General features: G+C 38.1%; 2 protein-coding genes across 6 annotated transcripts; one reads left to right on the forward strand and one right to left on the reverse strand.

Moving 5' to 3' along the window:
* Positions 1–917: 917 nt before the first annotated feature.
* LOC119997733 (polyadenylate-binding protein-interacting protein 7-like) lies at positions 918–6,333 on the forward strand. 2 transcript variants are annotated; one of them, XM_038844914.1, is made up of 6 exons: positions 919–1,279; positions 1,977–2,869; positions 3,636–4,083; positions 4,185–4,255; positions 5,042–5,166; positions 5,667–6,333. In XM_038844914.1, the coding sequence occupies exons 2-6, from the start codon at positions 2,069–2,071 to the stop codon at positions 5,968–5,970; spliced, it is 1,749 nt and encodes a 582-aa protein (XP_038700842.1). In that variant the 5' UTR covers positions 919–1,279; positions 1,977–2,068; the 3' UTR covers positions 5,971–6,333. The 2 variants fall into 2 exon arrangements, with proteins under 2 accessions (XP_038700843.1, XP_038700842.1); XM_038844915.1 differs by lacking the exon at positions 4,185–4,255 and having other exon boundaries at positions 918–1,279; positions 5,667–6,249.
* A 492-nt stretch (positions 6,334–6,825) lies between these two features.
* LOC119997735 lies at positions 6,826–13,522 on the reverse strand. Of its 4 annotated transcripts, none has more exons than XM_038844917.1 (11): positions 13,260–13,522; positions 12,265–12,455; positions 11,429–11,520; positions 10,867–10,969; positions 10,239–10,498; positions 9,996–10,127; positions 9,600–9,722; positions 8,510–8,638; positions 7,976–8,193; positions 7,630–7,783; positions 6,826–7,366 (listed from the first exon to the last, which is right to left on the reverse strand). In XM_038844917.1, the coding sequence occupies exons 1-11, from the start codon at positions 13,286–13,288 to the stop codon at positions 7,148–7,150; spliced, it is 1,650 nt and encodes a 549-aa protein (XP_038700845.1). In that variant the 5' UTR covers positions 13,289–13,522; the 3' UTR covers positions 6,826–7,147. The 4 variants fall into 4 exon arrangements, with proteins under 4 accessions (XP_038700845.1, XP_038700847.1, XP_038700844.1 ...); XM_038844919.1 differs by lacking the exon at positions 13,260–13,522 and adding an exon at positions 12,950–13,183; XM_038844916.1 differs by lacking the exon at positions 13,260–13,522 and having other exon boundaries at positions 12,265–13,186.
* Between the last annotated feature and the right edge of the window lie 247 nt (positions 13,523–13,769).

The raw sequence follows: 13,769 nt of genomic DNA on the forward strand, positions 1-13,769 counted from the left end.
TTGAGCGATTTTAATGGTCATGAACGAGGTGCTCCTAATCGATGTACCAAAAAATCTCAATAACACAAATGGTGATTACAAATTAAAACGGGATTACATTATACTCCATAAATTTACTATGAATACTAAAATAGATGTGCATATGGACAGAGAAACCAGAGAACCAACCATTAACAGTTATCACAGTTATTCGATAGGTTGGAAATCATTGTCGGTTTCGTTGATGTATTTTGTAGTTTTTCTTTAATATATTTGTTGTTTTAGCATTGTCACAAGTGTTATGCATAAAATGTAAAAAGTCCAAATTGTTAATTAATATTTTATCTGATGTCTATGAAGGGATCGATTCTATCCATTACAAATGATAGTTGTTGTAATGTCATGTTTATTCGAATCTAAAACAACATATTATTTTTTAATTCGTGATCTTCTTACCATATTAAAAATGTCACTTCATTCAACAAGCCAAGTAATTTATACACACATTAAGAGTGATCGTTTATCAACATGTGCGATGAAAGGGGACCCTCGCTCAATTATCAAGGAAATCCCGTGATTGAAAAATTCATTTACATGAATCTCCAAAGTAAAAGTGGACTTCACCCGGGGAGTGTCGTGCTTTTTTTCCAATGAAAATTACCTTCTATTAAAAATGTTTACTTATTTTAGATACCAATCATAGAAGGGAGATTATAAAAAAAAAAAAATTATAGAAGGGAAATGAGTGTGGAAAAATTAATTAAAATTTTCCTTCAAAAGAGAAAATAAAAGAAATTATAAAATAATGAGGTGGATTTATATATAGTTTTTTTATCTGTCAAATCCCGAGGCACATAAATAATAATTAATTAATTAATCCAATTTGTTTATTTATTTTTGCGATAAAACAAGGTGGTGAAGAAGGATTGAGAGCGACACCCAGATAGATAGATAGGCAGAGAAAGTAAGAGAGAGAAGAAGGTGAGGGGGCTAGCTCAAATCGAGTGGCGAAGGGTTGGGTTTCTTGTTTGTATGTTTTTTGTGGTGGTGATGCTACTGCTACTGCTGTTCGTATAGCTGAGAGTTTCGGAGAGAGAAAAGAAGCAGAGAAGAGAAAAGGATAGACCTGATAAGCTCAAGCTAAGATAGAACCAGTAATTCACTGCACAAACCGGAAACCCCAACGACGAACCTCGAAATCCGAAGCGTAAGAGGCAGAAGGCAAAAGTTGTTTCACTACTCTCTTCTCACGATCTTGTCTTAAGTTCGGATATGGATCCGTTCGATTTGGTTCGAAAAGGTATATTTGGACATGAATTCTGTCTTTTTCTGCAGATCTTCACGTTCTCCTCCTTTTCTCGCTGGTTCTCGATCTCTCGTGGTTTGTTGTTCGTTATTGTCATTGTTTGGATTATTGAGATACATGAGCTTCGATTGTGCGGATGGTTTGACGGCGTGCTATGTTTGGATTGTAGTTTGTGTACAAACTCGATTTCGTTAGGTTTTATTTCAAAGCTTCTGTGTTTTCTGTTTATGCGCTAAATTTTGAGTCAGTCAGACGCACGAAACATTTAAAATTTAATCATTTTACTGAATTTCTTTCTTGCTTTATCTCCCTTTTGTTTACATGGTGTATGTAAGTTCACTGGAATTGCAGTTTATACTGAATTGAGTTCATTACGTATGGTATCTTAGCCTTTATGGCTGTGTATGCGGATGTATAAATGATTACTGTTTGTTCTATGTGCATAATTGAAGGCTGAAATAGGACTCAAACAGTTGCATAGAAAGAATTTGTAAAGAAATGGAAGTTTCAGATGTTAATATTCAATATATGGTTATTGATTTTGTCTGTGGCTAAGAGTGGTCCATTTGCATGTGAATCAACTATTTAGTGTAATGTGTTTTTTGTTCTCTTGATGATTAGAATCATCAAATGTTAAACCTTTTTGTCTGCTTGACTCATTAGAATAATCAAATGTATCTTATTTTCTCAGGTTTTGGGTGAAGCATACTGGAATTCAGATTATTCTCTTTCTCAAGAGCTTTTTATGCATGTAGAATCTTTTTGTCACCATTTATTTAAAGAATGAGCTTATACAAGAAAGGGACGCCAGCAAATGAAGCAATTGATACAAAGATAAGTGCACCAAACAAGGCAACAAGCTTGAATCCAAATGCTGTAGAGTTCGTTCCTTTTTCCCTCAGGTCGCCGACTGCTCCGCCTGGAAGCACCAGCACCACAGATGCTACTGCTGGGTTTGCTGCTACTGGAAGTATAGGGAAATCAGTGCTTGATAGATCAGGATCATCTGTTTCAAACAACTCTGATGAAGAGGCCCGTCAATACTGGCGTTGCCAGCTCCCTGATGACATTACGCCTGATTTTAAAGTAATGAGTGAGGATGAATCTCAAGGTCTTGGGGGCCTTTCTTTGGCGGGCTTATCGTTGCATGATGGCAATGAAGCTTCAAGGTTTCCAATCTCTACAGGCAGTGGATATGTGTTGAATGGGCCACCGGAATTGTCCCCACGTGTTAATGGTAATATTTTTGGCGAAAAGATGAAATATTCAGCTGCATCCTATGTGGAAGATCCAAGCCTGGCAAGCTTTTTGCAGCTGCCAGGTAAGCCTTGGGACAAGCAAATTGTGAACAGCGATCAGCTCCTTGGAAATGGTAGAGATGTGCATCCTTACAACGAGAGTTCTAGACATGGGTTTATGAATGAAATGTTAACTGAGCATGGAATGGTAGATGATACTGACATGAACCCCTTGGAGTTCTTGGCTGCACAATTCCCTAGATTTGCTGCTGAAAGCCTTGCAGAAGTCTACTTTGCAAATGGATGTGACTTCAACTCGACTGTTGAGATGCTCACTCAACTTGAGGTATTCTCTTTTGCATTTAATTAGTTTACTAAACTGCTTGAGAAGAAGTAATTATACACTGCTCGAAAGGCCGAACCGATAAAGGTTTGTGGCTTCGTGCATTGGAGAAGGAAGTACTAGGAATTACTTTTTGAGTTGTAAAATTTCTGGAATGTTGCTGTTTTATTGTATTTGCCCTCTTTTGCATTTGAAGGAACACAATTGAACTTATGTAAGGAATTTAAGGGATATTTATTCTTTATTATTTTTAAGCTGGCAATCAAAGCATGGGAATTGGGAAACTTTCATTTTGCTAAGCATCCTAAAATTTTCCATAATTGCAAAAATGGGTTATTGAAGATCTGTTGAATTGGATGCTAATTTTGGAGAGCCTTCTCATGCCTTCTTTTGGCTGGGAAGAGCTGGCTCCCTTTAAAAGCTCTGAGGTTACTCAATGCGACTGGAGTGTTATGTAGCCTCTACTTCTAAAGTATTGTGGTGTGGTATTAGTGGTCAGTGATTTTACTTAGGATCTTTTCTCCTCTGTCTAATATGGATTGATTTATTTTACTGTAGTTTGAGGATTACATTGTTTTGCTTGTGTATTTCATGATTTTAATGTAGTTTGACCATTTTCCTTATGCCAATAATTTTGTGTATTATGAGGCAGCATGACTCATGGGCTCTTTTTGTATTTAGTTTGTAGATTTTATTTCACATTCCTCTTTCCTTTTGTTACTATTGTCTGTATCCCGGGCCTTTCATTCTTCGTTTTGTTTTCATGTAGCTTCAAGTTGATGGTGGTTTCAGTCAGAATATTAACTCAAAGGCCTTGTCAGCACCCAATCTCAGTCCGATGGATTTTCCTGCGTTTACTCCTGATGCTCAGAATGGTCCTCCTAAGTATGCCGGAGATGATCTTCACCAAAACAGCAATCCATATAGATATTTGGACAAGGAAAACATGCTTCCATTCAAGTCGAACTCCTCCATTCCGAGTAGGGGTGCAGTAGATTTTGCTTCAGCTGTCAGGAAATTGGCGTTGCAAGATTCTATATGGAAATATGAAGGGAATGGTGCGGTTAATTCTACTGTTGGCTCGAGCATAAGTTCTAATGTTTCTGCAAGTGCTCACAGTACTAGTGGGCAGGGGAGAGGTATTTATGCTGATAGGCTGCAAATTTGTGGTTCAGCTCAAGTGCCTTCAGTGTGGCTTGAAACTGGGGACACAGTGGGTAATATTCATCCATCAATGAAGTCACTTTATTTATATACCTTTTGAGTTTTGGGAAAATACCTTCTGCATGTATATGCTTTGACATTGTTGAGATGGCAGCAAATTTATATTCTGAATTGCGGGAAGAAGCTCGTGACCATGCACGTTTACGCAATGCATATTTTGAACAGGTTTGTGTAATGAATTGATTACGATCTTGGTAGAAATTTCCTCTTTTTTTTTGGTGTATTGCTACAAGCCTACAAGAAGTGGGTTTGATCCTTCATAAAAAGTTGTAAGGCTTCCAAGTAAAACTTGGAGTGCACCTGGTCTTTCTACTACAGTCTCAAGTAAAGTTATTCTGAAACTGCCTTATGGAGTAGTTTTCTTTTTAAAAGTATATTTAAGACCATCTTTTCCAATTAATAGTAATTTATTTAGAGATCCAGTGGTCTTGGGATTTTTTTTTTCTTTTGTTCATACTTTGTAGTTCTGAAGTTATTTATATTATCATCGACTGCTGTACCATTCTTTGTTTTAATTTTTTTATCCGATTTTTTTTAAAAATTTACACTCCATGTCTCTAGGGTTTTTTTATTCATGAGTTGATCAACGAAGTTATTGGTTGGGCTCTTTAGGAGGTTAAAACTTAATTTAACAAACCTTGGAATAGAATCAGTGGTGTCTCACAAGCGCACTCTGATTATATCTATGGGTCAAAACATGTTGGATGAGCATGTATTTCAATGTGCTGTGGTCTTTTGAGATAAGGCCATTTTTCCATTGCGATGAACCTCATCTATATGACCATTTAGTTGAAGATTTTTTTTTTGAAACTTTGAATCTGTATTGACAAGCCTAGCTGTGAATGAGCATGCTCCAGTTTTAGTATTTTCTTACTGTTTTTGAGACGTGAGTGAGATTGCTTTTATTAACTTCTCTATTTTAACTGAGTAGCACTTGCATCTTTAAAATAGGCTCGGCAAGCATACCTCATTGGCAACAAGGCCCTAGCAAAGGAACTGAGCTCAAAAGGACAGTTGCACAATGCTCATATGAAGGAAGCTCATGGAAAAGCTCAGGAATCAATTTATCGTCAGAGGTTTGTCACGTCTGCCTTCTATCATGTGGTATTGGGCATCAAAGCTGATACATCAGGCTTACTGAGTAAATGGTTCCTTATCCGTCTCCTCATAAATTATGGTACCCTGGAATCATTAGAAATAGAAATTGTGTAGGTATAGCAATAGATAATGAACTAAAAGGAGAAGTTGTGGAGATTTAAAAAAAGAAAAAGCGATAGGATCTTAATGGCCAAATTGGTGCTTGGAAAAGATAATTAATGTTACAAGTGCTTACACCTCGCAACTATATTAGATGAAAAGAAACAATTATCAATTATCCTCAGTTATGTACTAGCTGTGTTAAGTTGTATTGAGTGTGGCTGGATATATTTTCTTCAGCCACGTGTCTCTTGCACAAGGGATGAGATGACAATGGAGTGGTGGTGGTCGACTTATTTTCCATTTGGGCAGGTATACTTCATTTTGGTAAGGCTAATTGGTGGGTTTTTGTGCCCTTACTGTTCTTCATATATTTCAGGAACCCTGTTGGCCCAGAGATGCAAGGTAATGGGAGAGGGCATGAGCAGATTATAGACCTGCATGGGCTGCATGTAAGTGAAGCGATACATGTCCTAAAGCATGAACTGAGTGTGCTGCGGAGCACAGCTCGTGCAGCAGATAAGTGTTTACAGGTTTATATATGTGTTGGGACTGGCCACCACACTAGGGGATCCCGCACACCAGCAAGACTTCCCATTGCTGTACAGCGTTATCTGCTTGAAGAAGAGTGCCTTGACTACTCTGAACCACAGCCAGGGCTGCTTCGTGTTGTGGTATATTGAGGCAGAGGAAAAGATGGGAGGTACTGTCATCAAAATCATTCTTGTATCTGTTTACATGGAAGAGGTGGAAGAGAAATAGGTTTAAATCTTAAAATTGGGGGGAAAAAATGGAAAAAAAAAAAAAAAAAAAAAGGGAAAGCGGAGGGAAAGGAGATGGAAGGGTAACTGGGTTACAGCAGCATTACATTTTGATAGCCATCAGGGACTGTACATCAGCAAAATCTTTTGCACCTTTTTCCATTTTGTACCTTAATTTTCATTTCTTTTTACTTTTTTTTTTTTCCTTTCTTTTCATTCAGATGTAACAGATAGAATCCAATTACATGAGTATAATTCATCAGGTTCAACTCTTGCATGAAAAAATGGCTGGTGTTACTGGAAGTCCAGGTATAGCAAGAATTCGGGCAGCAAACAGATGCCAGGTTTCGCATTAGTTCACGCTCTAAAATTCTTTTGGTATTTAAAATTTTAAACTCGTTTTCATGGTAACCTGGGATTCTAAGTGAAAGAGCATAGGGAGGGTAGACCTGCTGCTTTGGTGGGCCTTTCCGGCCCGTCATCGGCCCGTCATCGGCCCGCCCGTTTAGATTGATAGGCCTTGCTGGGCCAAGCCTTTTTATAAGGCAAAGTTGATTAATCTTGTGGACGACAAGTTTCGAACCGGAGACCTTTAATAAGTACACGTAAGCACTAGCCTTTAGACCGTCACTTACTTTCAATACGCTAGGTATTTCACTTTGTGATTACGTCCCAGCCAATTAGATACTATTGGGCCGGGCCGCTCCCGGCCTACGGGCCCAGAGCGCGTATAGCTGCTCTTAGTCTTACAGATGGAATCAGCTCAATGAGTCCAAATGAATCGAAAACAATAATCATTGAAAAGCATCATCAATCTCCATCTATCCAATATTTTTTTAATACAATACACATGCTCTTGTTGTTCATCACACCTAATATACATTTTCTTGTATGAGTAACTTTGATACAAAAAATAAAATTTTCCTTTCAATCTTCACAGAATGTCGATTATATGTGAAAGAACCTTTACGTCTTCTATTGAAGCTCGGGGACTTGTGAAGAATAGCTCAGCATGAAAACTGAGCGTCCTTGCATGCCGCGACCACTGCTCTCTAAAAACCCAGTAAATGCAATCGACACCAACCCTCATGGATGGTATTTATGCTCTGATCAAGAGCTCGTATACATTGCTGCTGTTATCCCCACTAACTCGCTTTAACATCTCGAAACTCCGACGACTACCTAAGAAATCTACCCGTTTAAAACTTACATAACCGCATTCTGCTGTTTCTTTACTGGAGTACACTGATCTAAGTCGGTCAGCATGCCTTGAATCAGTGTGAATTGCAGCCTCTATTTCAGCAGGTGACATGTTGTCCTGCAAAAAAGATCAGCCACGTGAGAAAGACTCCAGTAGGAAAAATACTGATGTTCTATCACCAATGACATTTCCACAGTTTAATAACATCATCATTTCCAACATTCTGTATGTGATAGAAAGCCAATAGCAAATGCTTTCGACCCCTCTCATGATTTTAGCATATCCCAGATTGAACCACGAAATACACGAACCTATTCATGACACAGGAAGATCAACCAAGCAAGGGCAGACATAATTTAAGGAATCATTTTTAAACTTACCTGATAAAATGCATAAATATGATCCAACACCTGTATACACGTAAAGCCATTGTCACTGAAAAAAGTTCTTGAAGAAGGCCCCATCTCGGCAAATCGGTCAATTGGAAACAGTATGGTAAGGAAGTGGCTTTTAAATATCAATTCTGCTTTCTCACTGCAAACAAGCCGCAAGAAGAGGAAAAGCAGTGAGATGATGCACTTCCAGCATAAAGATCAACAACACAAAAGAACTGAGAAAAGCCTTTCCATCCAATAGAACGACTGCATAAGAAACATTCATGAGGGCTGTTTTATGAAAGAATCAGGTCACATAAATGAAGTTAGCACATAGAATCAAGTCGACAACCTTTCTGTAAGTGGTCGTGCTAGGTTTGCAAATGAAGCTTCCGAATCCTTCCCATCACCCTTGGCATCCAAAAATACAGAAGTACGGTTTTCACTAACATCTTCAGCACTGAATGAGTCTGTGTAAATAGAAGCGGTTGAAGTTGGATCAGATATTGACCAGCAAATTGAATCCAGTAGACTGCTTGGCGTAATTGGCCGCATTGGTGTTTGACAAGTCTAAAAAAACACATAAAAAATCCCATGTTTCACATCAGAACAAGTAAACACTTTATATACAGTTTTTAATATTTAGGCCATACTAAATTCCTAGGACAAACGCTCCCAAAAACAAAATGACGTTTTTCAAAATTATCCTACATAAAAAAATTGCTGCCAGCATATGCGCCACTTATATCGCAGATGCAACGAAGTGAGGACCGTCCCTTATTAAAAATCAGCTCACTAGCTATTTTTAGTGTAAAATAACATCATCGTAATCAAAACCGTCATCCAATATAATTTGGGACATAGTGACACATGCTCGACCACATACCTGCATTCGACGTCCACGACGATTTCTCACTCCATTTTTGGCAAAATTTACAGTCTGTTGTCTTTCGTCTAGGCCTGCACGCCTTCTGAAACTCTGGGCAGCTTGAACGACACTTGCCCTATCTTTCTCCTGAGGAAAAAAGTCAACAAACACTATTACACTTCAAAAGATAATAATATTAAGGCAAATGCGAAGTAGAATCATGTCAAAAGACCATTATAGCAATTAATGAATGAAAAAACCAAAAGCCATGTAGTAAGAATAAACTAAAGCCAAAATTATAGAGCTTAGAGGCATGAAAACTGTGCTAACGTGATTGTCAACGTATTATGTCACCCAACAACAGGATAAACTTGTAACCTAGACCAAATTTGGAAACTGAGCTAAACTTGATTGACTGTGCTAGAATCACCTTGCAATCAAAAACTTGCTCAGCCATTGACCTCTCATCACACTCTTATTTTCAGAACTGGCGAGTTGTTTCAAATTATTAACTTTAGCATTTAATCACAATCATCTTTAGTCACTCCATTATCATCTAATTACTCAGATCACAATTTATGTGCAATTTGATGATCTGGCATCAGACAGAATAACGTCACACTTGATTGTCCTGACTTGACACTTCTTCTAACCCATTGACCCCTAGGTTGTGATGAAAGACTAGATCGACATCTGCTCTATAGTACAATTTGCCAAGTTGGAAGCCATAGAAGAATTATGATTAGTTTTATCATTTATGAAGAACTACATCCTTGTATTGCTCGAAAGTTACCTAGACAATTCCCAAGCCAACATAAAGGCAAGTGCTTGCAACAGGTTCACAACACAATGTTCACAAATTGAGAAAAAGGATTCATCTAGTCAAACGAATGGAAAAGTTTAGCCATAACTTCGTTCTTATCATCCTCAAGAATTATAGAAAGCACTTCTTTCATAATTCATATGATGGCAGGTTACAGATGTAGATTAGTGCCGCAGAAGTAGAAATGGTTGAGGACTAATAGCTTGCTCCTTAGTGCTTCAAGCATAGTAGAAAGTGAAGCAGAGGTAAGTAGAATTTGAAACAAACTACAAAACTACAATTTACCTCCACTGCAATGCCGTATTTTGAATTTTCAAGTAGTGTCCCAATTTGCCTCGCCAAATCAGCAGACAAATGGACAAGCCTCTGCGCACATTTCTCCTTTACCGTTTTCAGTACCCACAGTGGCTGGGACACATCAAAATCAAAGTATATTTCCACTGAGAAATAAGGACTAAGGTAGAGCGTTCACAATTATCCAATATACATGCATCTAAGATTGAAGATGACTTCATCAATAAAGCCTCCAAAACACGCACCCCAAGTAGAACACATGAAGAAAATAATATTCTGGGAACTCTTGATAGTCAGTGAATCAAAAATTTTGCGCCTCAAAAATCCATTGTAGAAAGGTGGAAAAGAAAGCTAACGTGTATCAGATTACGCATGTAAAATACTCACCGTCACAAGGTTGTTGGAGTGTCCAAGATATCTCTGGATAGATGCCCCTTCACATACTACGTGACTTGCACTGCAACCAACAAACCATTGATCTACAATCATGGCACCTTCTCTGATGACAACCTCACCAACCTAACAAGCATATAAAGTGTTTCAGAGAGCAGAATGAGGTGAAAGACACGGTCGCGACTTCCCAGTTGTCAAAGAAACAACTTCTTTCTCTAAAAAAAACTGCAGATTTACCTTCTTCTTCAGCTCTGGTGAAATGTCTGAATCAACATACATAGTACGACCAGTTAGAGTTGGATCAATGTTTCTACTGGAATTCCCAGAGTGTTGTTTTTGAGCTTCTTCAGTGATGTCAAATCGCTTGACCTCATCGATACCAACAGGAAGACAAGAATTCTCAACACTAGAAAACCCAACCAGTCTATTCAACTCATCCAAGCGCACGCCAGTTTCTCCAACACTCTTGACCGTGTACAAAGATTCACACAACCTCACTGCAGCAAATGCAAAAGCAAAACAATTTCACACTAAACACGCAACATGCTTTGTCAAAGGAAGTGTTTTTGTTTGATTTTCATTAAAACATTCATCAAAACAAGATTCCACCTCTCAAGTTAGTACACAAGGCAAGCATTGTTTTAATCAGTATTGGGAATCCAGGGTTAACCACCTTCAACACGATAAAAACGAGCAATAATGTTGGAAAATTAGAGGAACAGCTACTTGCAATTCAAAAACTCACATCAAAATTTGAAGTTGCGAGGAAATAATGGTCTTCAGTGAGTGATTCTTTGCCAATCAACTAAGCATGTAACTAGTAAGTTCCCCAAGAAGGGGAGAAAAGACAGTAGCCATCTCTTACCATTCTTCCGGACACTATCCACAAACCATCCAAGGGTAACAACAAAGAGGCCCTTTTTAGATCCATACTTCAAAGCATGCTCAAATTTACGTCCACCAAAACTGTATGAATTGTCAAGGTTTAAGAGCACATAATACTGCAACAGTGAAAATACCACCATATAAAGTTTGCAAGATCAGTTGATCACTACAAACCTCTCTGAATTACAATTTACATGCCCAGTAAGTTCAACATATTTTTATCTTGGTCAGACACAACAAACATTGTATCATAAATGTCATAAAATAAATGATATATATATATATATATAAAGAAGAACCACAAAAATCCAAAAACATTCCTTGTTTATGTATCTTGAAAGCTCAACATAGAGTCATCTGGGGCAAGTGTAACAAAAATGTTTCTCTTAACCAAAAGAGAGATGGTCTTCTGTACTACGAACCCAATTGTAGAACCAAAATGAGAGCATATAATGAGTCGCTTGAAAATTCATATCTATACATCATTTATACCATAAACGATTAGAGAATATGAATAATATAATCAGAAAACTAAAGGATATCTGAACCACAAGATGGGTACACTGTGGATGCAAATTCGGGCTGTATTGACCGCCTAATCTCTCCGTGGCTTCCATGACCTGTTTCCTCGCTTCTGATAAAAGAATAAGGAGAAGTGGTCACTGTATTGAAGCAATAACATGATTGCTTTCTTTATGCATAAGAAAAAAAGAATCATATAATTTAATGTTAAAAACTTTTAGGAGTTGTTTAAAATAGAAAACAAGAAAAATAGCAGAAGGAATTGCTTCCAGCATCATCCCAAATGATGATAGAAGGGTCTATCCAGTTTGCAACATCAGCATTGACTGCATATATGTGAACATGCTGAAACTCTTACTCGTGTAAGCTTTAGCGCAACCCTCTTACTTGAACATGTCACTCATATGAACAAGAAAGGTCTTCTACCAACAGATATACTGCCCATTAGTTCAGATTCGGACATTTCTTAAGTGTTACTCCCATGACACAAGTTTAGGAAACAATTTCATAACCTTAGCCAAACACCAACGATCTGGGTTGTGGAGAAGGAACAAATTCAAAAATGAATATGCAGGCACACAAAAAGCTTGGGATATGATATATTCGCCCTGATTTAATAATAAACATAAAATTTAGCAATACAAACGATTATATGCGCAACGACACACCAACAACTGTTATATAGTTATATGTGATGAATCCAGTATCAGAGATTTCATATTGGATCCAGTAACTGATTAAAACCAGGAAGCATGATAAGCAAATCAGCGTAAAGTAACAAAGAAGGATACCATCTGAAAAACTTAATGAACTCAAATCAATATGAAAAACTAGGACACTGTATGATCATGTTTACCTTTGGATAAACCAGTGACACATATAACGAGACCAGCAAACGGACCAATTGATCGAACCGCCATCTCGGAGCCAAAGGAGGAGGAAGCGGGAGACATTGTTTCCGAGAACCGCGCGCTTCTAAAAGAAGGCAACGAAGACGAAAACCCCGCCACCAGCCTCGAACACCCCTTGCTACCAATCACTTCCACCCTACCACCAACACCACCACCATTACCCCCCATACCTTAGTCTTTCTTAATAATTACAACATTCACAATCAAATAAGCAGCCACAATTCAACACATCAAACCAAAACAAACGTTAACCAAAAAGCAGTGTTAAAATTTAAGAAAGGAGTGCGAATTTCCCGGGAAAAGAAGAGGAATCAGAGGGAGTTGAAAGTAGCGGAGGATCTGCGAGTCACAGACAAACTGAGAATTTTGACGATACCTCCAATTCCTCTCTCTCTCTCTCTCTCTCTCTCTCTCTCTCTCTCTGCTTTTGGTGAGTATAAAAAGGATGTGAAAAAGTGATGTTTTGTGAATGTAGCGCTCTCTTGTGACTGACCATAGCAGTCGCCCAGAGTGAGAATTGACAACCTTGGCTTACTTTGGCTTTGGTTTTTGCTTTATTGGGGGTTTCGGAAGGAACGGGATTCGCACCGACTTCAAGTTACGGAAAAGCAAATCACTGCCGCTGATTACCTTTCTTTCCCTTGTTTTTTTGAATCTCTTCGCTGTTTTTATCCCGCCGAGGCTATGTGTGCAGTGGTAGTGTACTTTCGTCGAACACGTTACGTGCACATCGCGCACGGTGCGGTGCGCTACCAAGTGTTGGAAAAAAAAAATCAACAATGCAATGAATGCATGTGGACATGAACGAGATAGACAATGCATGGATGTTGCGTGGATAGCAGTCCTTTTCCCGTGATGGCGTTGTGTGTCACGTTACGAAAGTTGACTCAAACTATCAAATTAGGACCTATAACTAATTGCAAAGGTAAAGCTAACTAACCATTCAAGTAGCAGCTGCATCATGAACATAATTAATCAATTTCTTGATGTGATTAATCAACCATAAGAAATCACTTGGATCATAACTTAATTAATCAATTTCTTGATGAGGTTGTTTAACAGATAATCAACTGAAGTAACAACTCTATAATGGGTAGTTAGAATATTATTGGAAGAAATAAAGTACAAGTGTGTCTTTAATCTTTATGGGAGTTTTCACACATTTTTATATGTACCAAAACTTGCGAAGCAAGCATAGTTGTATGACCACACCCACAAACACAAAAGCAAACAAAGTGGAAAATTAAAACAAGATTAGAGGGAAGATGTGGGGACTAGGGAGTCAACGAAGCTGTCAACATCCATGACTAATGAATAGAAAAAGAGAGGAGAAAAAGAAAGAAAGAACATCTTAATTATGAAGTATGATAATTTTGATTCTGGAAAGTGGAATCCATTCGTTTTTAACTTTCTTGCTGGCAGGAATCGGTTCAAGCTCGACCCGTTTAAT

Source organism: Tripterygium wilfordii, chromosome 4 (genome assembly GCF_013401445.1).
Source record: "Tripterygium wilfordii isolate XIE 37 chromosome 4, ASM1340144v1, whole genome shotgun sequence".
In the NCBI taxonomy this organism is placed as follows: domain Eukaryota; kingdom Viridiplantae; phylum Streptophyta; class Magnoliopsida; order Celastrales; family Celastraceae; genus Tripterygium; species Tripterygium wilfordii.

Excerpts from the sequence above, each read along its gene's own strand:
- LOC119997735 (XM_038844916.1), bottom strand. The coding sequence starts at position 12,487 with ATGGGGGGTAATGGTGGTGGTGTTGGTGGTAGGGTGGAAGTGATTGGT. Across the intron at positions 10,499-10,866 it reads GGATAGTGTCCGGAAGAATG|TGAGGTTGTGTGAATCTTTG; the intron begins GTAAGAGATGGC and ends CATTTGCTGCAG. Across the intron at positions 7,367-7,629 it reads ATATTTATGCATTTTATCAG|GACAACATGTCACCTGCTGA; the intron begins GTAAGTTTAAAA and ends TCTTTTTTGCAG.
- LOC119997733 (XM_038844914.1), top strand. The coding sequence starts at position 2,069 with ATGAGCTTATACAAGAAAGGGACGCCAGCAAATGAAGCAATTGATACA. Across the intron at positions 4,084-4,184 it reads TGAAACTGGGGACACAGTGG|CAAATTTATATTCTGAATTG; the intron begins GTAATATTCATC and ends TTGAGATGGCAG. Across the intron at positions 4,256-5,041 it reads GCAATGCATATTTTGAACAG|GCTCGGCAAGCATACCTCAT; the intron begins GTTTGTGTAATG and ends TCTTTAAAATAG.